Below are 25,760 nucleotides of genomic sequence, written 5' to 3'. Positions count from 1 at the left end.
TCTGGAGTCCTGAGGCACAGCTTTGTGGGAGGCAAACCTGTGAACTGAGGTCCAGGTTGCCGCTCTACAAATGTATACAATTGGAATTTCTGCCAGAAAGGCCAAAGTCAATTGTGACCTTGTTGAACGAGCTGTGACTCTGTTGGGTGGAGCAACATTATCCAAATTATAACATGCTTATATAGGACGTAATCCAGAAAAAAATTATTTGGGTGGAGACTGATTGACTTCTTACTCTGTCAGCCACTGCTATGAACAACTGGGAAGATTAAAAAAGTGTCTGGTTCTATCTAGGTAAAATGTGAAGGCTCTTCTGATATCCAAGGTATGCAAAACCTCTCTGTTTGTACATGGCTTCAGTTAGAAAACAGACAAATAAATTGCCTGGTTGATGTGAAAGAGGAAACCACCTTAGGGAGGAACTATGGATGAGGGTGCAGGCAAACCTTGTCCTTAAAAAAAGATCATATATGGAGGTTCTGAAATTAATGCCTGCAGCTCCCTTACTTTCTGGAGGATGGAATGACCACCAGAAATGCCACCTTTATTGACCGAAGCAGCAGCAAGCAGGTCTTGACAATACAAAGTTTAAATCTCATAGGGGAATAGATTCTGGCACGTGAGATTATAATTTGACTAAGCCCTTAAATAACCTTATGGACATGTCATTGGAAAAAATAGAGTGATTGTTCACTTTAGGATGGAACATTGAAATAGCAGCTCGATGTACTTCGAAGGAAATACCCATTAAACCTTGGTGCTTCAGGTATAATAAGTAATCCACAAACAGAACACCTGAACGTACACCGGCTGAATCTGTCCACCAATCTAGGGAGGTGAGGGCACTCTTACCACAGAGTCTAACTGATGCCAGCCACTCCTGCAGAGTTCTGAGTTGTAGTCTGGCGTACTGAACCACAAAGGTGACCCAGAACCCTCAAACAGTTTTGTGCTATTGTGACCGGGCAAGCCTTCAAACCTATGACAACTCAACTGCCTGAAACCTGACACTGGAAGAAAGGCATTGGCTTGAGAGGAGTCCAGTACAACCCTCATAAACTTTATCCTCTGGACTGGGGTGAGGACAGATTTTTCTGTGTTGATTAGCAGTCCCAGACCATGGAACATGGACTGGATCATGGCAACACTGCTCTGCACTTGCTGTTTGGTCTGGCCCTTGACAAGCCAGTTGTCTAGGTAAGGGTAAACCTGCACTCCTGATCTTCAGAAGAATGCAGCTACTACTGCCATGACCTTTGTAAAGACCCTGGAAGCTGGTGACAGGCCAAAAAGTAGTATAATGAGCTGGTAATGATTTTGATTTACCAGAAATCAGAGGTACTTCCTGTGAGCTTGATTGATTGCCACATGGAAGCAGGCATCTTTCAAGTTGAGGTCAGTGTACTGGTCCCCAAGATCCAGGGAAGGGATGACAGAAGCTAGCATGACCATGCAAAACTTTATCCTTTTAAAAAATCTGTTGTGTTGATGCAGGTCTAAAATTGATCTGAGATCCTCTTACCCCTTTGCTTTTGGAATTGGGAAACACTGGGAATAAAACCCCTTCCCTCTGAAATCACATGGAACCTCCTCTATGGCTCCCAAATGAAGGAGTAATTGATTTCCTGGATAAGAAGTTTTTTGTGAGAGTGGTTCCCAAAAAGGGGCAGGGAGAGAGGGGTAGAAGCAAACTGGAGAGTATATCCCACTTACACAGTGCTCAAGACCCAGTGGTCCCAAAGTAATCTGAGATCAAGAACTGTGGAAATGGGACACATGGTTTGCAAAGGTCAGGGGGTTTGGGTCTGGAGATATGTTGATCTTGAGTGATCCATCAAAATGGCCTCTGGAGTTCCCAGGTGTCTTGAGTGGCCCAGAGGCGAAGTAGCAGGAGGCCTACACCTATAACGCCTGAACCTCTTTTTTGATAGGTCCTACTGAGGAAAAGTAACGGAAAAATCGGGGTGGACGACAGTGCTTCCTGTCTCCTGCAGGCAGGTACCGACCCAAGGACTTTAGAGTGACTCTAGACTCCTTAAGTCCATGAAGTTTTCTGTCTATCTGGTCTGAGAATAGAGAAGGACCCCTGAATGGCAAGTCCTGGAGAGTGCTCAGTATGTCATAGGGGAGACCAGAAGACTGCAGCCAGGATGATCCACACATGGCCACTGCAGAAGCCATGGTTCAAGTTGCTGAGTTTGCTACATCCAGCCCTGCCTTTAGTTGTGTTCTCCCAACTAATCTACCCTCATTGACTATGGAACCGAACTCCTGTCTAGTGTTCTCCGGAAGCAGCTCTCTGAACTTTTCCAGTGAGCCCCATAAATTAAAATCATACTGCCCCAGCAAAGCCTGTTGGTTAGTGATACACGAAATAAATCTTTCTGCCAAATAAATCCAGCCTTTTAGCATCCTTTGATTTAGAGGTGGCAGCCTTGTGCCCTTGATGCTTGCTCTAATTAGCCATTGTCACAACTAAAGAGCCTGATGGTGGGTGAGTATAGAGGTATTCAAAACCTTGGGAGGATTCATAATATTTTCTTTCTGCCTGTTTTAAAGTGGGAGACAGTGAAGATGGAGTCTACCACCGAGCCTTTATAGGCTCTAGTATCACCTCATTAATTGGCAGAGCTACCCTGCAGGGACCCACCATTGATAAAATGTCAACCCGATGATGTGAAGACACTCTGCCCTCTTTGAACTGTAAACCTAATTCTGCAGCCACTCTCTTGAGCAACTCCTGATAAAACTTTAAAATAATCAGGAGGAGGAGAAGTGTGCTAGATGAAATGGCTTCATCTGGTGAGGGCAAAGAGGAAGCCAAGACTGGAGGGGGTATAATCTTCTCTATTGCCTGTTGCTCTGGCACCTCCACCTGATACTGTACCATGCCCAGTACCACACTCTGGGGTTTGAGCCATTCAGTACATAGACTCACCCTTCTAGACAAGGGCACTGATATGCATGGTGTCGGGGAAGATCGGTAAGTGGGGGAAACCCCTCAGAATTACAAAAGGGCCACTGATGTAGAGCAGGGCCTCACTATCCTGGTCACATTCCAATGGGAGTTTCCACTGAAGTGTGTCAGTGGTCAGCAGGAAGAGAGGATCTGAGCAGAGCCTGGGAGGTGCTGCTTTGTGTTTGAGTTACATACAACCCCACCTCCAATCCACCTAGGAGGATTTCCATTCTTCTGACTATGGTGGAGCTGTTCCCATTGGTCCCAGGGCTGAGTGCTGGGAGCCAGGCGATGCACGGAGTAACGCCATTGTGGCAGGCTTCCCCCAGGAAGCAGGCAACAGCAGTGCTGGAGACTGAATCTCCAGCAGTGGTGTGGGGGGACTGGACTCTTGTAAGGATGGAGGCACCATGCACTGAGAGGCAAAGCAGGTTTCTTGCTGCAGCAAATGCCCCTGGGGTAGTCACACCAAAATAGTCTCTTGTGGTGCGGAAGAAGTTGACACTGCCACTTCTGGCACCAGGCTCAACAGAGTCCCCTACAGCACCAGGGCCAACTGTGCCAACTTACGCACATATTTAGAGGAGAAGTGCTCAGGTTTCTAGTGCACTCTACTTGACGGCTTCTTGACCCTCTTCCCAAATTTAGAATGGGAGGAAACCTTCTCTGGAAGGTTTGTATTTCTTCCTGGGAACAGGCAAGAGAGAATGGTGCTGGGCTTCTGCTAACTCCAGAGGTGTGCTCCTCACTGAAGCTGCAGCACTCGGCACCAAGTCAGATTGGGAGAGCCCCAAGACAGCACCGACAGTGGCCTGAGCGCTGCCTCCAACAGCCTAGCCTCACTAGCCTTCTTTGTCCTAGGCTTGAATTCCCTGCAAATCGGGCACTGGTCCTTTATGTATGCCTCTACCAAGCACTTCAAGCAGCTATTATGTGGGTTGCTCACTGGCATAGGCCAGGAGCAAAAAGCCTACGGTTTGAAACCCAGTGACTGGGGCACAACTCAGTACCGTATCTAGAAAAAACTCCAAATGGGGAAACGTCCAAAAAAACTTTTTTTTAAATTAACAGAACTAAAACTTACTATCCTAACAAGACTAAGAACTAGACTAACTATATACACACACACTATGTTCACAAAAAGGCTGAGAGACAAACTGTTCTGGTATAGAAAAGAGTTCCAACAACTGTCCTGGTAAGAAGAAACTGAGGGGGACTAAGGACAGCTCTGTGCTCATACCTGCATACAGTGGCACGTGGAAGCAGAGGGAGCTCGAGCTGCCCAACAGGTACCTCTGAGGGAAAACGTTTCTGACGGATATACGCTGGGTGCACAGACACCAGGAGTGGAATACACATGTGCAACCACTCAAAGAATGCATTAATTTATCTGTGAACATTTCCTCCTGATGCCATCTTCCCTTGGAAGGAAGATATCCAATTCCAAGAGTGGGACTACTGTACACAAGAAGCTTAGTCTCAGTTCATAGATCCAAGCCAACTAAAGCATGCCAAAAGATTACCACACTGAATTGCACGCATACCAGTAACTTGGAAACATTCCAACTGAGGTGACTTGGAAATCAAGTTTTATAAAAAACAAACTCTCAAAATGTTTTTGGAAAAGTACAGAGAAGCAACCCTTGAACATGCATTGCTTACGCACTGCACTGAAGAGTTGTCTAATGCATTTTGAGTCTGATACAGCATTCCAGAAGATTCTGGATTCTTCAGCACTACTTGTTTCTATGCAAAAGAAATTGATCTCCTTGATATAAAGGGACACTTCATTTATACCACTGCAACTCTGATACTGAAACTTAATAAATTTTCTGGGTGAAGTTAATTTGTATACTATATCCAGGGCCCCACACAATTGCATAATTCTGCAACTGCTCCTTGCTACCAAATCATAGCTTTCATTTTTAAAAAAAATATTCTTCTAGCCTTTATAGTTATGAAAATAAACTTGATGTTTTAAAGTGTAAACCAATGAAGTGGTGCCCGCTTGTGTCTGCAGAGAGCCTGGAGCTCTGTGAGATTTGAGCTGTCCCACTCGTCTCAGTCAGAGCCTTGGGGATTCTGGCATTCTCCTAAGTATCAATCCTAAACTCATGGAGGATAGGTCCATCAACGGCTGTTAGCCAATATGGTCAGTGACACAACCCCATGCTCTGAGTGTTCCTAAACATTTGACTACTAAAAGATGGATTGGATAACAGATCACTTGATAAATTGCCCTGTTCTGTTCACTCCCTCTGAAGCATCTGGCACCAGCCAGTGTCAGAAAACAGGATACTTGGCTATATGGACCATTGATCTGACCCAGTATGGCCATTCTTATGTCTCTGCCATGCTAACATCAGTCTACTGCTGCCTTTCACGCTTCAGCTTTCCCCTCAAAGAGGAGTTAATTCTATTATAATGAATGCTCCTTGACCCTTTTGCTCCCTGGAACAGTGCAAGAACCAGAGCTGGAGTCTAACTCATAGCTAAGGAACTGGACCACATAGGCTGGATATACACTTCCCTTCCCCTCATGCAGATTGGGGGTGGGGAGGAGGCTCTGAGCCTAATCATCTGGACATCAGCATAGTCACCGAACTCCAGGGAGTGAGGCCACCATGAGAACACATCAGAAACACATGATCAAAAAATTATCATTGATAAATGATATATCAAAGAGAATTTTCAAATGTGAGCCACAGCTGTGCATGTTTTAATGGAGCTGGAAATTAAGGTTACTTCATGGAAATAAAGTTAAATGTTACTGCCCAATTTAGGGGTTCTTGTCACAGAGTTTAGGAGCTCACGCTGTAGAACTTAGTCCCATGGAGCATATCAGGCTCCTGGACTATATCACATGGCCGTCTTACCCAATTGTTACACAGAAAATGTTACAAGTATTATATCATTTGTATCTAAATGTACAGAATGACAGAAATGCCATCTCTCTGGCAATATTGGCTTTTTCCCAACAGCACACTCTTCACTGCTTTTTCCTGCCCAGTTTCAAACAACTCAGGAAGTAGAGCTTTCATCATTCCTCACAGGAGACTATTCCAGTTCAATTGATCTGTCAGGCTTTTTCCTCTTGTATTCTCCTTTTATTTTCCTTCACTCAGTTTAATCCCATGACTCCTATCTTATAACCTTTTTTTTCTTTTTTTAGATTAAACTTCTTATCCCTAGTTATCATACGTTGTAGAACTTTGCCAGATTGCCAGTCCACTTTTCAAAGTCCATCCTATAACATTCACATGTTCTAGCTTTATGAATATTATATTGGGGGGGAGGGGTGACATCAGCATTTTCTGAATTTAGGAGTCAAGTTGAACTACTGCTGTTCAAAGTATGACCACACTGCTGGCACCTTTTTGAACCCAGTGTAGTACCAATCCCAAGTGTAGCTATGTTTAAGTCACTAAATGAACCAAGAGTTTCCAGAACATGAGTCACTGGCAAGTCTTAAGAAGGAAAAGGTTTACACACTCTTTATATAGAACTAAGCATCAGAGCCTACAAATCCAATTGTGGATGGTGGGTTATATGGTCTCTTCCCAGCACCACTAGCCCCTTCCTACTCCAATTCCATAACACATCATGGGTCCTGCAGCTGAGGATTGTGGAATATGGTGGGAAGAGATGATTTTTCAGCCTTTCCATCCCCAAAAGATTGAGATTCACTACCCTGCTGTTCTTTGGCATCAACAAAACAGTCTCAAAGATAGAGGGTGTTATGATAATTGCGCAAGGAAGTCCTGTAGTCTGATGCTAAATTGATACTTGTGCATTACACTTCACTTCAGAATACATCAGTGCACTTGGTTTAACTGGCCAGTCAGGAGACCAAATTTCTCAATGCCCTTGTAGGTTTCGTAAATGGAGTGCTATTGAAAGTGTCAGATTGAAGACTTCTGCTTGTCTACAGAATAGCAGCAGTAGCAAAAGGTTCCATACACCATTCCCTAGCAACCTGACACAGCCCTGTCCAGGAATAATCACATTTAGGGGCAAGAGGGAATCAAGTTTCTGTAGCCCACACAATAACCTTGGTTTCAATGCTGAGCATGCAAAGAGGTTTTGACAGGCAAAGTCCTGTGCACAAGAAATCAAACAGATTCCATTTTTCAAAGGCCAAAGGACAGACATCAGATAGTAAACATTTTAGTCTATGATAACTTGGAATAAATGTGAACCTAAGGCCAGAGGTGAAAGGCTGTGTATCATTACCACTAGTGCCAGGGAAAACTCAAGAGGGAATAGAGTTTGCAGTAGATCTGAAAAAGCACCTAAAAATTTGAATGCCTTTCTAAACCATATTGGACTGAAAATTTTGGCTGGAAATTTCGTGAGAACAGGCTCTTGAGCTTACTCATACTTCCTGTTTTCAGGAAAGCTAGAAATATGAAGTTTGAGAGAGGTCAGCATTTCTGGCACAAGTTCTGACTGGAAACTATAGCAGACAGGCATGTGAAAATGAATAATGAAAAAATATCCAAGAACCTGTAAAGAGGTTTGGTTCTAGAAACAGGCAAAGATTCCAGATGGAAGATATTTTTCCCATATTAGTTCTCCCCTCAAAACCTACCAATTCCAAGTCATCTGTTCCCCATTTAAAGTGCTGTAATCTAAAAGCCTGTAAATGACACAGGAATACAGTTCTCATATCCACTGTATCTGGTTTACATAGACTGAGGTTACGTCTACACTTAAAACGCTACAGCAGATGTGCTGCTTTAGAGCTTCAGCATAGACACTACCTATGCTGACAGGAAGGGTTCTTCCATTATGGGTAATCCACCTCCCCGAGAGGTGAATTCTTCCATCAACCTAGTACAGTCTACACATGGACTTAGGTCGACTTAACTACACCGCTCCAGGGTGTGGATTTTTCACACCCCTGCACAACATAATTAAACCAACCTCATTTTCTAGTGTAGATCAGGTCTAAATGTTGTACCTTTTATCCTAGTTAAGCCATGGCTAGGTGTGTTAGAATGCATTAACATGAACATTTGAAAAGTGTAGTGTAGACAAGGCATGTTGCCTTTAACATACAAGTTAAAAACCTAGGAAGGAGCCTTGGCTCTACCCAGTCATCTTAGAACATGTCAAAGACAGCCTTGTCTATCTACACTACACTTTTTAGATATCTTTGTTAGAGTGTGTTCCCTAATTGATTCCATCACACTGTTAAATCCTAGTTTAGACAAGGCCAAAGTAGTTACAGACTTATTTTTCCTTCTCCAGTTAGAAAAGGGAGCACTGTATCCTAATTCTGTTTTCTCTCCTCTTCTCTGTGTATATCCGGTTCACGTTTCTAATTTTAGTTTACCTCATGGTTTCTCAGATATCCTGATCAGCTTACTCACTCTCTTATTTCAATGTGAAGAACCCCTAAACTCAAATACCATTAGAAAATTCAATTTGCTCTGTTATAAATGGCCAAGTGACAAAATAGATATATTTGTTCAATAATGTATAAATTAACCTTGAGGGATTGTCATAATTGACTCTAAGCTAAAGTGAAGAGGCAGTCCCCATTTAGGATATCCAAACTTAAAGCCATAATGAAGAGTCTGATCATTTCACAAGTGAAACTGAGATTACTTGGTAAAAACATTAGCAAGCCTTCAATTGTTCCTTCTTCCTTTCTTTTAGTCCAGCATTTCCCAAAATCATGAAAGAAGAGTCCCACTTCAGAAAAATGAAACTAATAGCTACCTCTCACCCTCCTCCAATGCCACCATATGTTGTTAAAGGCCTACTCAATTTATATATCTGCAATACCCCCACTAGTCCTTTAGACACCTCCAGTAATTACACCCCAAATGTTTGAGAATGACTGGTGTAGCCTTTCAATATAGGATACTTTTTAAATGAGCAGTAAAATAATTAACATGTTGACATTTAAAGTTTCATCATTTGTACCCGAGTTAACATCCATTGAAATGAATGGAGCAGTTTGCAACTCAGATATTGTTTCAGGTTCTCTTCTGACTCAGGCAGGCTTCACTGGTTCAATTACACTTCTTTCATGTTTTGAAAGTGTTCTTCACAATCATACCAGCTAGAAACTACTTGTTCACAGGCAGCTAAAGTCTTCAAAATTTGGTTATTCTAAAACATGGCTGTCTCAATTTTCAGGATTCGGTTTTATTCTCTCAAATTAAAGATGTTCCTGTTATGACTGTGAAAACACTGTTTGGTTTTGGACAATTTTTGTCAGGGTTTCGCCTTTTTATTTTTTAGTGTGTCTGACTCACTTCATTTTATATGTTTTGTCTTGGCCTTGCTTTTATATAAATTAAAATGTCTCTGCCATCAGTCAAAACAAACTGCATAATTTCAAATTCAAGTAAAGATTCTAATACCTAAATAATACGGATAATGACCAACTGGTTTGAAATCCACATCTGATCACAGATTAGCAGTAGTCTAGTCCTCTAATAGCACAGTCTGCTATTGAGCACTCACTGGGTATCTCTATACTGCAATTAGATACTCATGTCTGGCTCATGGATCTCAAGCTAAGGGGTTAATTGTGGTGTAGAGGCTCAGGCTTGGGCTGCAGCCCAAGCTCTGAGACCCTCACACCCTGCAGGCTCCTAGAACCCAGGCTCTAGCGTGAGCCTGAAAGTCTCCACCACAGTTAAACAGCCCCTTAGCCCAAGCCCACAAGCCAGAGTATTCTGGCACAAGTCAGTTGCGGGTGTCTAATTGCAGTGTAGACAGTCGCAGTGCGTATCTGTAAACTGTTTTGTTCCTGGTCATTACCCAATCCTTCAAGCCAACAGAGAATAGCTTTTTAGGGATGAGCAATATCTGCACTTGGGCCATTCACTGGTATCTATAGCAAGCCCTAGCTTATGATTTGTTGCATATAGCAGACTTGCTTTGACTACACGCATTGTGGAAACCCTTCATTTTATTAGCGCAGCCCGGCACAGCAGTATTTTCACCTACAGTAATAGATCCTGAGGGTCAGGGTGGCCTAATGGTTAAAAGCTTCTATGTACATGCAGTTAAATTTTGATAGTCCAGTAGATTCTGCTTATTAGCAACCTCTTGGTGGACAGAAAAAAGTTGCCATTATCTGACAGTTGCCAATAAGCTAAAGACAGGTTTGCCAGGCTGCAGCCAGGGATGGAAATACTGGGATGTGCCCATACGGGGCCCCAAGGTAGGCTGTGGACAGTGGCAGGGAGCAGGCCACTACCCAGATGTTGTGGCTTTCCAAAGGGGGGGGGAAGCTGAGGGAATATAGGGCTGTACTGTACCACTCCCTGTGCTCTCTGGGTTGCATCCTACTCTGACACTAGGGACCCAGGCTCTGCACATCCCAGCATCCCTGTTCCCCATAGAATGCCACAGCCACAGGCAGGTTTGCAGGGCTACAGACAGGAAAGGCAGTGATGGGATGTGCTGAGCCCTGGCTCTCAGCCTGGAGAGTGCAGGGAGAGGTATCATGCACTCCCCAGCACTTCCTTGTCTGCAGACCCGCAAACCAGTTTGCAGCTGATGCTCAGCCCAGCCCCCCAAATCTACCTGCAGGCCAGGCTTTCCATAAAACAAGTTAGTAGCCAACATGCCTACTGCTAATATCCAGGTCAATTAACATTATAGTCAATTGGACAGTATCTGTTCCATGCAAAATGTTTTTATTAACCGAAAGCTGTTACTATCTGGGTTAAGCAGAATCCCCTGTATTTTGAATACCTGTAGTTTGCACATTGCCATAATGCACCCTTCTTTTTAGTAACTATGAGTGAGTAAAAGCATTGAAACCACATGAATTGTAATTGGTTTAACCTGGGGAATCTGGCATCCATATGATCAAGGGCAGCTTTAAGTAAATAAAATTTAATTTTTCTGCAGCTAAGTGAACACAGACCCAGAGAAGGTAAGCCCTGATTTGTATTATGGTAGCACCACTGTTCTAGGCATGTCGTAAGGGACAGTCCGTTCCCCAAAGAGTTTCAATCTAAATAGACAAAACAGACAAAGGGTGAGAAAAAGGAAATTATCCCTATTTCACAGATGAGAAACTCAGGCTATGTCTATACTAGCACTTCTGTTGGTAAAACTTTTGTTGGTCAGAGGTGTGGGGGGGAAAAAAAAAACAACTGACCGAGAGGAGTTTCACCGACAAAAGCAGCAGCATGGACAGCACTATGTCAGCAGGAGATGCTCTCCCGCCGCTCATTGGGGGCAGTTTAATGACAGCTTGAGCAAACTTGGAATGAGGTCGCTCTTCAAATTTCTCTCTCTAGTCAACTCTGCAGTCTGCCTTTCACCTAATTCATTCTTCTGAAATCATTGTTGCTCAAGTTACTTCTGACCTCCAACTGGTCAAGTATAACTGCTCTTCTCTGTCCTCATTCTTCTGGAATCATTTACTGCCTTTAATAAAGGCGACTGGCTTTTCCTCTATACATCTTGCTCTTCTGAGAAAATGTGTCTTGGCACTCATATTTCCGACTACTCTTGCTTTTCTTTCCCAAGGCTCTATTCTCCTTTCTTATACTCTCAAAACAGGAAAGGAGAATAGTGTGTTCTGTCGTCTTCTCCTTCTATAGTCTAGGTGATTTCATCTACTGCCATGTGTTCAACTATTACCTTGATGCTAACTACAAATACACTGTTGCACCACAGCTGCTCACCTTCTATGCAGTCCTGCACCTGTAGGTGCATCTCCAATACCTTCTCCTGGAGAGCATCACTGCCACTTTAAACTCAATGCCGGAATCAGATATTCTTTCCTCTCCCCATTCTCTATTAACATCAACCTTACAGTCACCCAGGTTCACAATCTTGGATTTTTCTCCAATCACATTCACACCCATGACAAATCCCATTGGTGATGGTTCTACATTTCCAGTGTTCTTCCTTTCAGTCTTTTTGGCCATATTAATCCTCCTCTGGCAATTTCCTGCCTTACCCACGACAACTTGCTCTCTTCCCCAACGCAGCTCTTCCTTTGCTTGCTTCCCTATTCCCATTCCCACTTTCTAAAATATCTGGTTTGGCTTCCCCTCTTTCCATATGGAACCGAATCTTCACTTCATTTACAAAGCCCTTCAAGAACTCTACTCCTACTATCCCTCCCCTCACCCTTACCATATTCTCTCTGCCCACAATTTCTGTCACATTCTTCATGCCACCTTTTGTGCCTGAAACAGCCTGAAATAAATGTATGCCAAACACACCCCATCTCTTTAATAAACCCTCTTAAAAAAAAAGCCATCCTTTTAATGAAGCATTCCAGTTGATCATACATCATTCTGTGTTTGTTCTGCATTGTCCATATTCATGGCTTTATACTGTACATGCTTCAGGGCAGGAACTTATGGGACCATACATCTGTCTCATAGTGGGGTATGCTATAAAAACAGCATGAATACCATTTTAGTGACTTCTTACGCAAGACAGAGTCTTTCATATGAGGTCCATCAGCAGCACCCAGTCTGCAAAAGATTTGTAGTGATGCCAATTAAGACCATCAACTGGAGGATTAACCTTGGCAATAACATCAGTGATAAACTGCTATTAAGCGCTAACTGTGGTGTGACATTCTGGCCACATACTTCTGTCCTGCACTGTAGTAAAAATTATTGAGACAGGTGACTTTAGAGGTCCAGAATTCATTCCTTTAGAATATTTTGAGATATACTGGAGTTCTCTGATGTCTCCCCAGTCATGGAATTAGTGAGGGTGTCTCACTAATAGCCATCTACATACTTCAACCCCTTGTAGGTTGATCATATTTTCAAAGTGAAAAGCTGACACTATGGAAGGGAAAAGGGTCACGGGGAAGAATTTTGGTGGAGGACAAAAGGTTACTGGGAAGTTGTCTTCTTCCTTCTCCCCCATTCAGAATGGAAAAAAAGGGACACTTTATAGTAAAGGGCAAGACGGAAGAACACAGTATTTACCCATCTCCCCCCTTTGCTGTTCTCTTCTAGTTCCAATCTCTCCCTGTCCAGTTTACCTCTCCTCCCCCCAGACACCAGTAAACTACCACCTAATTCACTCTTCACACACACACACTCTGCCAACACAACCCACTCCCCTCCTGTCTCAGAATCAGGCTAGCCCAAAGGCTAGTGCTCCCTGTGCTAACTACTCCTTCCTCTACTTACAGCTCACACGCTGCAAGGATTCCAGGAGGTGCATATGGCTGCCGACAGCCCAGTTCTCTGCAGCATATTGTCAGAGAAAACCTGTATTTTCTAATGAATTTCTTCCCCCTCAACTGCAGGTGTTTTGCAGGGATAGGAGTATCCCCCCAGTAGTGGCATGTACTGCACCCTGCAGTACAGCCACCATAGTACCTAGTTGTGACATTATTGATGGGTCTTAGCTCCATTTGGCCCTAACAAACAGTACATGTCACTGCATCTACTTAGAGTAATACTAGCTAGTCTCACAATAAGGTGAAATATCCCAACATTTCTAAATATCCCTGATTAAGTTGGGGATTGGTCCTGCTTTGAGCAGGAAGTTAGACAAGATGACCTCCTGAGGTCCCTTCCAACCCTGATATTCTATGATGAATATAAAATGTTTAATTCATTTGATTGATAACTCTAAGATGGTGAACATATTTCTTTTCATTTGGTGTTCACTGAGGAAGAAAAATCAAGCTAAGTTTGGGTGAGTAAAGTTTAATATTTATAAAGGTACAAAAGATATAGTTGTTGCACAGTAGAAAATCTTTGGCTTATTACTGGTACTATAGTAGCAACTAACAAGGATCAGAGAGACCCATTGGACTACACATTAATGAAAAGTATAGGTACAGGAAAGGAGATGCCACACCACAGGCCAAAACACTGGGCAGGTACCGTATTTTCACAGCAATTACTGCTTATGCCAATGCCTTTTCTCCACCAGTATGCCCCTCATATCTGTATTCTTCCATTATAAGGAGCATCAAGATTTGGAATAACAACTTTAATGTTTCAAGAAGGTAAAGCGTAAACCAACTATTGTTTTTGCTCTTAATTATAGTTTTTTTAATTGTTTGAAATATCCAGTCCTCATTTTGCTTTCATGAACCAAACAGGAGGGAGACAAAGTCGTACTATCTCGAGTTCCACCCCTTCAAGACACTAAAATGAGATCCCACTCAGCGGTCTGTGCAGGACTTCAAGATACACTCACCCTACTCCTTTCATGCACTCTGACACCAGGGAAAGAATTATTGTTGAAATATCCTTACTTTCAAAATTAATCACCCCACTGAGATGAATAGGGCAGTTCACATCTTTTGGAGCTCTCTCGCATTGCTTGCAAATCAGTATATTGCTGACTTTGTATAAACAAAGGTTAAATAAATTTAAGTCAGTTTCTGCATCAGTTTAATTCAATTGAGTTAAACAGATGCACTTTTCTAGTAATGACAAATTCTATTCTTGGTTCAGTTTGAAGTGGTCTTCGCAGCCATAAGGACTACAGACTTAAAATTATTCTAAAATGAAAACTCTGACCTTAGAGCAAAAAATGACAGCTATCTTAACAAAAAAGTACCCAGTCTCCAAAAACCAGCCTCTTTGTTAGGGGAATGAAGAGTGATGTCACAAATTGTCTCTCTCCCTCCTTAAGAATGAGCATGCCCATCTACCTCAGTTGTGAGTAAAGAGAATTGCTCCTCAGTTTAAATGTTTGTGACATTCAAATCTGCCAGAGATCGTGCCAATGTTCTCCAGCAAAGAGAGGGGAATTAGGACCAAATTTCAGGTATTAAATTTAAAAAAGGTACATTTCTACGAACTCCAAAAGGTACACTTTTAGATATATGCTTTAAAGTCCTTTTATTTAAATATAACACTAGTCAGTGTGGCAAGTTTCCCTACAATATTTTTTTTATACACAAACTGTGTTTGACCTGGGACAAAACAGAACAGGGGGGAAATGATGTTGACGATTCTTTAAAAAAAAAAAATCAAAATTGTGTTAATCTTTAAGAACAAGCAACATCCAGGGCAGGATTTTCAAAAGTGCTCAGCAATGGCTTAACTGCTCCCCCTGAAGTCAATATATTTTATCCTTTACTTAATGGAAGCAGATTTAGGCCAATGATGAACTCTCATGAAAAATAGACCATGTGGGATTTTCAGAGCGTACACTTTTACATTTTAGATTACTATGTTAAATAGCACCTATATTAACTAGTGTTTCACTTTTGTTTGTTTTGCTTTCTAGTTCTCGTTTACTTGCTCAATGCTGCAATATTTAGATTGTATAAACTGCAGGGCTATATTTAAAGAAAATTCTATTATGTTTTTACAAAAATATATTAACATCTCTACTAATCTTGGTAAAGCTTACATGAAGAAAGCCTAAATTTGGGACTAAACTTGACCAGACAGTGTCCCTTTAACCAACTTGAAGACAAAAGCATTCAATTCCCTAATCTGCCACTGACTTGAGAAAAAGCGTCAACAGCTCAAGTCACCCTCCTCCACCTGGCTTTATTTTTGAAGCAGACTCTTAATACAGTAACTCCTCACTTAAAGTCATCCTGGTTAAAGTTGTTTCGTTAAGTTGATGTTCTATTAGAGAACATGCTTGTTTAAAGTTGTGCAATGTTCTAACGCCCTCCGCCAGCACAGACCTACGGGCCCCAAAGATCAGCGCCTCCCCTCTCCCTCAATCAGCTGTTTCATGGCATGCAGGAAGGCTGGGACGGAGGGGGGATAAGCGAGGACGTGGCATGCTCGGGGGCGGAACTAGGCTGGAAGAGGTGGAGTGGGGCGTTGGGGGAAGGGGTGGGGTGAGGGCAGGGCCTGGGGTAGAGCCAGGGGTCAAGCACCTCCCGGCAGTTTGAAAAGTCAGTGCCTGTGGCCCTGAAAGCCTATGGCTGTCTCCAGCTATGTAGGGATCTAGATGCCCAGTGCCTCTGTGCTGTCCCCCGAACATACCATGCAACCTGGCAGATTGGTTCCCTTAGAAGACGACTGGTCTCCCAGGCACTAACTGGAGCAGGCATTTGTGTAATCTGCTGCTCAGAGGCTAGCAGACACATCCCCATTGGGTGCTAGGGAAGGATGCAGCAGTGTCACTTTCTGTGTGCTAGTGATGAAGTGAGCTGTAGCTCACGAAAGCTTATGCTCAAATAAATTGGTTAGTCTCTAAGGTGCCACTTACTCCTTTTCTTTTTGCGAATACAGACTAACACGGCTGTTACTCTGAAACCTTTGTGTGCTGCCGCTTGCCTGCTCTGCCTGGCTCCCATATGGAGCCCAAACCTGCAGAGCTTACATGGGGAGGACTCTGCAGGCCTAGGAGTGGGGGTGTTGTTGACCCAAGCCCTCACCAGAACTCTGGGGCAGAGGATTTTCATTTACCTAGTTATCAGCTGAGAGTCAAACCACATATGTCTTTTGTCCGGTGAATATTTTTTCCCTGGAACCTGAACACCCCCCCACACCCCATTTACATTAATGCTTATGGGGAAATTGGATTCGCTTAAGATCGTTTCACTTAAAGTTGTATTTTTCCAGGAACAAAACTACACCGTTAAGTGCGGAGTTACTGTACTTACCCAACCTTAGTAAAACATTAAGCTCCTCAAATGAAAAGCTCTAAGTAAATGTAGTGCTAGAAGAAAGGCTCCACTTATTCCATGGCAAACTGAACCTAAATTCTGCTGGAATGGTAGCCTGGAAATTCTAGGACAGCTTTACTTATATTTGAAAATGGAGATTTTATTAAATTAGTTATGAAAATAAACTAAATAGCTGCTTTTTAGAAACATGATGGGACAGCATTAATGACATTCAGCTTTCATTGTACAGCAGCAGATTTTTTAATTGCCAGTGCATATCACTGTAGTGACTGTCAGAAGGGGGCACAGTTGTGCCTTTTGCCTACCTCAAATGTATAGAATGGAACACATTAGTATCATGAGAGACAATATCTGGATGTTTCTACCAAAATAATCAGTGAACTAATGAAGACAGTTAGGTGGTCATCTTTACATTTCAGAGTTAAACCTTCCACTGAAATGAATAAGGGCACTGCACACCCTTCATATGTATTGTTTCAAAGCAAGGAACATTGCTTTAGTTAAACAATCCACAAGAGTTAGAAACATTTTTTAAATAAACGCTTAGATTCTGAAACAAATTTCAGCAACTATGGAACAGTCCTGATTGAAAGTTAAAAGATCAAGTAGAAGATATTATCAAAATGAGAGCCTTTTAAGTTTCTGAAAGCTAGACAAAAAACTATGAATTTTTGATGGGAAGGGGCCGGGGGGGGGAACAGTTCAAAATTTCTCGCAGTTAGCCAAAGAAGTTTTGTTTGTCTTGTTTTTATTTTAACTAGCATAGACTTTGATTGTACTTTCAGTTTCCACCCAAACCTGCCTTCAATTTTGGTTGAATATTGGGTTTCTACTGATGTGGAGAACAGCTGTATCATGAAGTTTTCAAGTCACCATTTATATATATATATTCTATAGTGATAGGTCCAAAAGGCAAAGCGTGAAAAGCAAGAGTACTTTGGTAGGAGAAGATTCCTGTATTTACTGCATTATGTGTCAGATCCTACACATCTTCTATTGTAGAGGCTAGAGAAATTGTACTTTTCATCCACTGTCTTCATTGCAGAGTTTTGTGCTGCACAGCCTTGGAGTCAGCCAGGAGAATAATCATTAAACCCTATTCCCAGAGCTGTAGTAACTCCATAGTGAACTAATATACAAATGATGAAGTGAGGAAAGGCCACAGTAGTTTATAGGTAATAAGAAATGAGGAAAATAAGTTTCCAAAGGGGGAAACATAAAACCATCTTTTCACTTTCAAATGGGTATTCAACTGAAGGGTTATAAAAACTGAGTTGGTGCAAGTCAATCTTCTTAAGAGGAAGCATCTTTTACTGGGATCCAAAGCTTATTTTAGTACATTTGGGAAACATCTGGGAACTACATTTGCAAAGGACCATTTCATATACAACATGAGGACATGCCACAATTTGAAAGCAGAGAAAACAAGCAAATTTAAGTTCAGATCTATGATGCTGTAAGGTCCCTAGAAGTAGCTACTTGTTTCATTCCCCTCCCCCCTGCAAAAGAAAAAAACGTACACAACGTTGTTCCACAGGGACTGTGCCCATTAAAAAAAATTGAGGGTCACCATATACAGGAACCTGCAGAGACAACTTTGCCAATGTAGAAAATGAAGGGTGTAGGCTAAACCATCCATTTTGACGCACATGAACCATACGTTGAGATAATCTGGAGCACTGAGAGAGAGAAGTGCATTAAAACAAAGGAGAGGCAAGCTTATAAAACTATAATTACCAGACAATTCAATATTCAGACTCAAAATGACGGAAGACCTGAGACAAGAACATCCAGATGCAGGGGTGGGAAGTATTCCCCAGAACATGGAAATTTCAGGCCCTTTTCTATTGGGGGGAAAAAATAAACCCTTGAGACCTACTGAGTCAGGAAAATCATCTCTATGGAAAGGAGCTACAGCACATTCACCAGAGCAGACACCAGGAAGGAACAGTGCAGGAGAAGAGCCACAAAACTCACTTATGGAGAGAATACTAGCAACTGATAAAGAGTTTTCATTTTGAGGGAAAATCCTTAAAGGGAAATAACTTGAAAACTATTTTACAATTTTGTGCCTACCTAAAACGGAAAGGTCTTATAACTAGAAATAATTAGAAAAAAGTTTTCAAGTTTCACTTTGTGCATGACACCATTTAGCGTACAGTCACTTTCCCTGTTCTGCTGATGGCTAGTTGTACTCCCTTTTCATGCACTAGTATGACATCAAGCACTGCTCTGTGCATATGAGGTCCCCATCACTATTCTTCAAGGCCCTGCAAGAGTGTTTTCCAGTAGCAGCTAAACAAACTGAAGAGGCAGCAGGCAGGAGCTTGCAGGGGAGGGGGGAGAGGGGCGGTTTGTTCTCAGACTTACACACTTTCCATTCTGAAAGCTCCGTTTTAATAAACGAGCAGGAGAGCAGAAAACCCGTTTTTAAAATCATGTACGTTATCTAAACCATGATCAAATACTTTAGAAAGAAATCAATTTAAAAAAAATCTCAGTTTGACAGCATCTTTTGAGTTTAAATATAAATGTTTTCCAGATGTTAGTCCAGCTACTGAATCTCACTAAAAATAATTAACTAGAATCAAGCAATCTTACTGCAGAGGACATAAAGCCTGCAGACTTCCACCTACACTAAATTCCAGATTTGTATAAAAAAGTGAAATCCTCTGATTCGGGACTTCAATCGTTAACTTTAAGAAATTAGAGAGGAAACTCCAACACAGAATTTAAAACCAAATGAATCAGAATTGATATGGAATTAATAAAAGTGTTTATTATGGTAACTGAGATGAATTTGTTCTTTGTTAAGAACTCCATACCCTATTCTACAAAAAAAATCCCACAGAAATATACATAACAGCTATTGGATAAGATTTCTTTCACGTGTTCTTAAGAGAACACAGGTGAGTTCTAAACTGCAGTCAAAATAAAGCAAAACTCTTGATCTATTTGTGGAATTCTCTCAAGAGCTCAGTGTAATCTGGCATAAACTCTTGTTGGTTTACCCATATCCCTCCCTGCTCCGGATAAACTCTGAGGATGGACATTTGTGTGTGTAAACCTATTATGAAAAGGATACTCTTGCTCTTATTTTACTGTAAAGGACATAACCTTCAATTTTCAAAACCAACAGAACCCCAATCTCTAACATTTAGATTTTTTAAATGACAGTATTCCTTTATTAATAAAAAGTTTTAGCTTTCCCAAAATAAGATTTGTTGTGCAAGGAAACATTCTTTCCTGGAGTATTAAAAGCAGCAGCTTTATTTTTTTAACATGTTTATTAAATAAGACTACTTTAAAAACAGAAAAAAAACTTAGATTTAATATCATGGCACCTGCTAGCAACAATTCTTCCCTGTCAATTATAAGCCTCTTTTTAAATAAGGTGTTAATAAAAATATAATTACACACTGTTCAACTTGTTTACTAATAAGCCCAAGATTCATATTTTTTAATTAACTGCCATATTTTTACACATGATAAATTTTTCTGAGTGATAATTTTACAAGTTGAAGGGACACAGACATTTAGACCCTTCCGACTAATAACTTGTTTTTACGGTTTCAAATTAGCCAATGTAACAGACAAGCAGCACCTACTGTTAATTACTAACGTCTGCTAGGCTGCCACCATCATCTACCAACCTCTTACTCTTGCTAGCTACCTGACACCTGTAAGCTCGGATTTTTTTCTGTATGAAGTTTAAGTTATGGATAAATGGTATCCTAAATTTTCATTACCTTGATTTTAACAGTTTGGGACAGTTTGTCTAACATGAAAAGTTGCTATGGCAACTTGGTGTATGACTGATATTTTCAACTAATTTTAGCCCAATGCATACTTTACACTAGCTTTAAGAAATTAATATATTTAACTACTGTAAAAGTGCACAACGACAGTGTTTATCCAAAATATACCTCAAAACTCTCTAGGAGAATAGGATTTCTTAATATTTATGGAGAAATCCACAGATTTACTTACAAGTATATATTTTACATAGATATATTTACTAACCCATTACACTAAAGGACAATGAGCATATCAGCTGTTTGGCAAGATGCAGAAAAGAAAACTCAAACCCTTCTTCAGAAAGTTCCTCTTCCAAATACAACACATTTACATATTTTTTTGTAAACAGAATTAAAGCTTTTACAAATGCACAACTTATAAAACAGCTTTACAAATCTTTAGACCATACAGAAAATTAAAAATAATCAGAAAATGAAAGATTTCCAACACAAACCTGCAGCTTGTTAGAAAGTCTGAAGGAACATGTGTACAAGCATGTTTCACAGTGAAAGCAATATCTAGAGTATTTTGAAACGTATACCAAAAATCCCACACCCAAATACCAAGAGGAGCAAGATGCACAGCACTGTATTAAATCTTAGATATACAAGGAATCAAATTCCAGATAGCAGTAGTTTAATTACATTTCACAACAAGAAATGCTTTGTTGTGATTCATTCAAGCTTGAAATACAGTTACCACCAGTTTCTGCAAGCCACATACTAATAAATTCTTAATTCAATTAATTCTGTGAACAATGAAGGCAGGGTTTCCTTTTCAATATTTTTATTCTAGTATGAAATATGAAGAAACAGCACCCAAATAACTGCAATATAATATGAAATTTTAATAAAAATGTACTGTTTTAAGAACAGAGCAAAATTGAAAAAAATAAACTGAGACTTATTTTGTCTCCTATTCAAATATCCCATCTTTCTGACATCAGTAACAGAACTTTCAGCCTTTCAAAGAGGAAAAAAATCTGCTGTTGAAACAATATCCCCAAAGACCGTTAAAATGCATAACATGAATGTTCAGAGACAGTTTTATTAACAGGAGGCTTAATTTTAAACAGTATATACAATCACATCACTTTTCCAAAGTCAGAGAGCATCACCTAGTGATCTGTCAAAAAAAAATTATACTCATGAATTACAAAAGCATCTGTGTAATGCAACCACCTCTTTATTGTAGTACACCTTTATACAATCCTTCCAAAAATTCCTGTACTGTGAAATCCTCTCAGGATGTAGTGTTGCACAGGCTTTCAAATCTCTCCTATAGACCACATGAATAAAACTGTTGCCACTTGCACCTCTAAATTATGCCAGGCTACGTACTTCAGTGTTCCATGATATGCAACACTAAAAGGCACCATTTTTCTTCAACCAACAAACAGAATAGGTTATAGACTGCTGTGTTTAAGTACAATGATTTGCAGGGAACAGTGGGATTTTCAGACCAAGAGAAGAGTCTGAATTTTTTATAAGCTAAGTGTAGACAAACTGCGAGTTCTATTTTTCACTCTTCTGTAAAACTGCTTTCTGATTCTCTATTCGCCATTAAAGGCTTTACTGCACAGTAAAGAAAATGGCAATTCTTTACTGAATTGGAATTAAACAACATAACTTTATTGAAAAAAATACACAATAACTCAATGAAAGTAGATTCAAGTTTTTGGGGAAAATAAAATTTAGTCTCTGAAGTGTCCTAACAATATTCAGAGTCACTGGTAATCTCAAAAATTTCTTTCATATGTTTTACACTATTCTTAAAACTTTAACTGGACTCCAATATTCTAGTAATATTAATCCCTTTGGTTCTCTTAAATGCGACATTCCATGTGAGAAGTTCCAGAGATGTGAGAACTACAACACTAAATATCCAAACTAGTGCTGAAAATCCTATCCCAACTGATTTATGTAATCCTAACAAATCAAGCTACTTAAACAATGATGAGTGTTTTCTAGTTGTTGCTTGTATGGCATCAACTTTATAATTCATTTTTAAATAAACAGTCAACTCAATATATTTGAGGTTATACCTACACTTATGTGGCAAAAGTCTTATTCTGCACAGTTTTAAATGCAACAATAAAAATAACTAAAGGTTATTCCACAAAGAACAGCTTGAATTTTACAGAACAGTTCTGCTCATATGCATAGGAATTAGTTTGGTAGACACATCAGCAATGTGCATAATTTGACTGTTCACATACAGCAAGAACCTTTGAAAAACAATAAAGGTACATACACAAAACAGTTAATCTGTGTACACTGAGAATTCATTCAGTTGCAAAGTAAATTCAGGATTTTAAACAAAGCTTTGACCTGTAACAAAGCAAATTCAGCCAGCTTTTAACCAAATCTAGGAATAGCTATCTTGTTTTACAGTGGCTTGCAACAGCACCCACTCACTGACTTCATCTTAATACATAACTACTTCCCTTATCCAAAACTACATAAAACCAATCTAGATTCCTTGATAAGCATTATATGGCCAATTCAGCTTCAGCAAACTTTTTCTATTGATGAATAAGAATCTGTCTCTCTTCTCCACACAGCCGTACTGGGAAATTCACTGCACACTTATCCTTGCAGTAATTCTTCTGTAAATGGTTAAACCAGTGCTCTGCCTTATCAAAACAAATTTGTTTGCAATTTAAACAATCCACAGGTTCTACCCTGGAAATACTATAAAAACAATCTGGATGAATTAATCACAGCACTATGAATATCTATTCTACAAACATTTTATATGAACAGCTACCCTAAAACAAGTTTGACTTTTCTTGAACCTATAGGTCTGTCATTGAGATCAACAACAGCTGCCATTGCTTCATCACGAGACTCAAATGCAACCATTGCTTCTCCTGTGGGCATACCTTTTTCATTGTACTTTAAACACACAGAACCTGGGATCACTTGGTAACCATAAAAGAAATCCAAAATTTCATCCACTGATACCGTAAAAGGCATGTTTTGCACTTTAATGACAGTTGGCCCTGGCTTTCCAGAACCTGTTCCAAAACCAGGGGGTCCACTAATATGTAAGTTTCCTGGTCCAGGTCCAAACCCTGGAGGTCCACTTAAATGTCCAAGACCACCTGCAATACCAGGAGGGCCACTACCAAAGCTAGGAGGCCCACCTAAATTACCAGGCCCATTCCCGAAGTTTTGAGGTCCCCCTCCAAAACTTGATGGTCCACTCAGATTACTAGGACCACTCCCAAAAACTGGGACATCAATACCGGCACCAGGTAAACCACTACTTCCAACTGAAGGCATTCCTGGTCTAGAATCACCAAAGCCACCCATTCCTGGTGGTGGAAGAGGGGGACCAAATGTGTTAGACCCACTAAAATTACTGGGAAAATTAAACGGAGGGCCATTATTTGCATCTTTTGAGTTACCACCCATAAAGGAATGCTCATCACCACCAGCATTTTGCACTCCTGGCATTGCTGCATTCCCTTGCATTGGCATTTTCAGCAACTTCTTCCCTTGGGATGGTGGATTTCTCTCAATTTCTCTCATTTCTTCTAAGGTGATAATACGTAAAATAACATCTCTTCCATTCAGCTTTTTACGGTGTAGGCGCTCTGACTTACGAGCATCATCTTCTGTTTTGAACTGAACCAGTGCTTGTCCTAAACCTTGCCCATTGTTATCAACAAGAATTTGCACAGAGTTTTCTTCCACTGACAGTCCCTCTAGAAACTGAAGGATTTCCATTTTTGTAATATTGTATGGAATATTTGATATATGTGCACACAACTTTGGTGGGCCTGTTTCTCCCTCAGTATTCATCATGACCTCTCTCTGGTCATAGCTGAAGTTCTGCAATCTTTTCCGAATCATGTCTATCTTTTCTAACATACCCTTTTTGGTTATGGGATGAACTTGAATAAAACGGTTCCCTATGTACTGTTTATGATGACACAAAGCTGCCTTGTAGTCAGCTTCATTCCTGAACTCAACAAAGCCTTCACCAATTGCTTTCCCATTGGGTCCATAAGCTATATAAATACTGTCTTCAACAATATCTAACTTTTTAAAGAAATCTATCACATGTTTGTTCTCTGATTCAAAGGGAAGACCTTTCAAATAAACACAGAAACCCTGCTCATGAGGAGATCTTGACCGTGACCTTTTCTGTCCACTAGGAGATTTGGACCTAGAAAGCGTCTGCGGAGGAGGATGGGTTTGTCCAGTAGGACCCATGGTTTGCTTGAAAGTTATATGACCTCCAGCAGACACCCACTGTCTCTCTGTTGCAGGACTAACTTCAACATAGCGCTGAATCATCAGCATTCTGTTTCGCTTCAGTGCTTCAAAAGTATCTTGAGGAGAGAAAAACTTAACTAGTCCATTTCCATTATTTCGGCCTACGTGATCCTTCAGCATATGTACTGCATCCACACGGAGCCCATGGAAAAAGTCTTTCACATCAGATTCTGTTGCAGAAAAGGGCATTCCATGAACACTGACATACAAGTCATCTGGATTGATAGAATGAGGTTTCATACCACTTTGAGAATTCATCTGAATAGGATTTACAGGATTCATAGGACCCATAAACAATGGATTCAAGCCACTGTTCATACTCATTGCTGTTCCAGACCCATTCATTCCAGTAGGTAAAGGTGCTATAGGTGGAGGATTCATAGGAGGCATTCCTGACATGGGAGGCATAGGTGTCATTGGTGGTACAGGAGGAACAGGGGGTATTGGTGGTACAGGGGGAACAGGGGGCAGCGTAGGTACAGGAGGCGGGACAGGTATGGGGGGAATAGAAGGCATTGGTGGCAAAGATGGCATAGATGGGATAGGAGGAATTGGTGGAGGTGGTACTGTGTTCATAGGGGATGCTGTGCTAGGTATAGTTGAGCTAAACGTTGGGCTACCAAAGGTAGCTCCAAGATTTGGTGGTGCAGTTCCCATACTGGCAGTTGAGAATGTGGGTATGTTTTTGTTGCTTTCATGCACAGAAGTAGCTGCAGTTACTACACTAGGAGAAGGATTGTTAAAATTAGGTACTGTAGTAGGTAAGTTTACCCTACTACTCATTCCAGAATTAGGCGGTGGTCCAGACCTGCTAGCATTAGCTGGCGGCATGTCTAAATTGGCAGTTTCAAAACGCCTACGACTAAGTTCTATCATGTTTTGCATTTCAGTTTTACTGCTCAGCAACAGCGTTACTTTTGACCCTTTAATGGTACCACCTGTGCGCATCATACCAAGCCTTGCATCTTCATCAGTGGCAAAAACGATGAAAGCCTCACCCAGTTCACCCCCTACAATATGCACGCCCCCATCAGGAATGGTCAATCCAGAGAAGAAGTGGCGAATGTCCATGGTCCCCGCCACAATCGGGAGACCTTGCAAGCGGATGACCACAGCCATGCTGCGCTGAAACAACACACAC

General features: G+C 41.0%; 2 protein-coding genes across 6 annotated transcripts in view; both read right to left on the bottom strand.

The window, feature by feature from the left end:
- Positions 1-25,760, bottom strand: part of CPNE1 (copine 1) — an 80,329-nt gene that overhangs the window by 44,095 nt on the left and 10,474 nt on the right. Inside the window, exon 1 of one of the 2 annotated variants that reach the window (XM_073310030.1) lies at positions 25,618-25,707. The exons of the other annotated variant lie outside the window; for it this stretch is intronic. The gene's annotated coding sequence lies outside the window, so the exon portion shown is untranslated. Of the gene's footprint in view, positions 1-25,617; positions 25,708-25,760 lie in introns of those variants that run through there. 2 annotated transcript variants of the gene reach the window in all.
- The window catches only part of RBM12 (RNA binding motif protein 12), a 40,679-nt gene that overhangs the window by 4,455 nt on the left and 10,464 nt on the right, over positions 1-25,760 (bottom strand). For all 4 annotated transcript variants that reach the window (XM_073310023.1, XM_073310022.1, XM_073310020.1 and 1 more), the window contains one exon: positions 1-25,760. This exon is cut by the window's left edge and continues 4,455 nt beyond it. In XM_073310023.1, coding sequence (XP_073166124.1) covers positions 23,099-25,738 — 2,640 coding nt within the window. In that variant the 5' untranslated portion in view covers positions 25,739-25,760 and the 3' untranslated portion in view covers positions 1-23,098.

This window comes from Lepidochelys kempii, chromosome 13 (genome assembly GCF_965140265.1).
Source record: "Lepidochelys kempii isolate rLepKem1 chromosome 13, rLepKem1.hap2, whole genome shotgun sequence".
Classification (NCBI taxonomy): domain Eukaryota; kingdom Metazoa; phylum Chordata; order Testudines; family Cheloniidae; genus Lepidochelys; species Lepidochelys kempii.
Note: the sequence above shows the minus strand (reverse complement) of the source record. Positions and strands in the feature narration are given on the sequence as shown.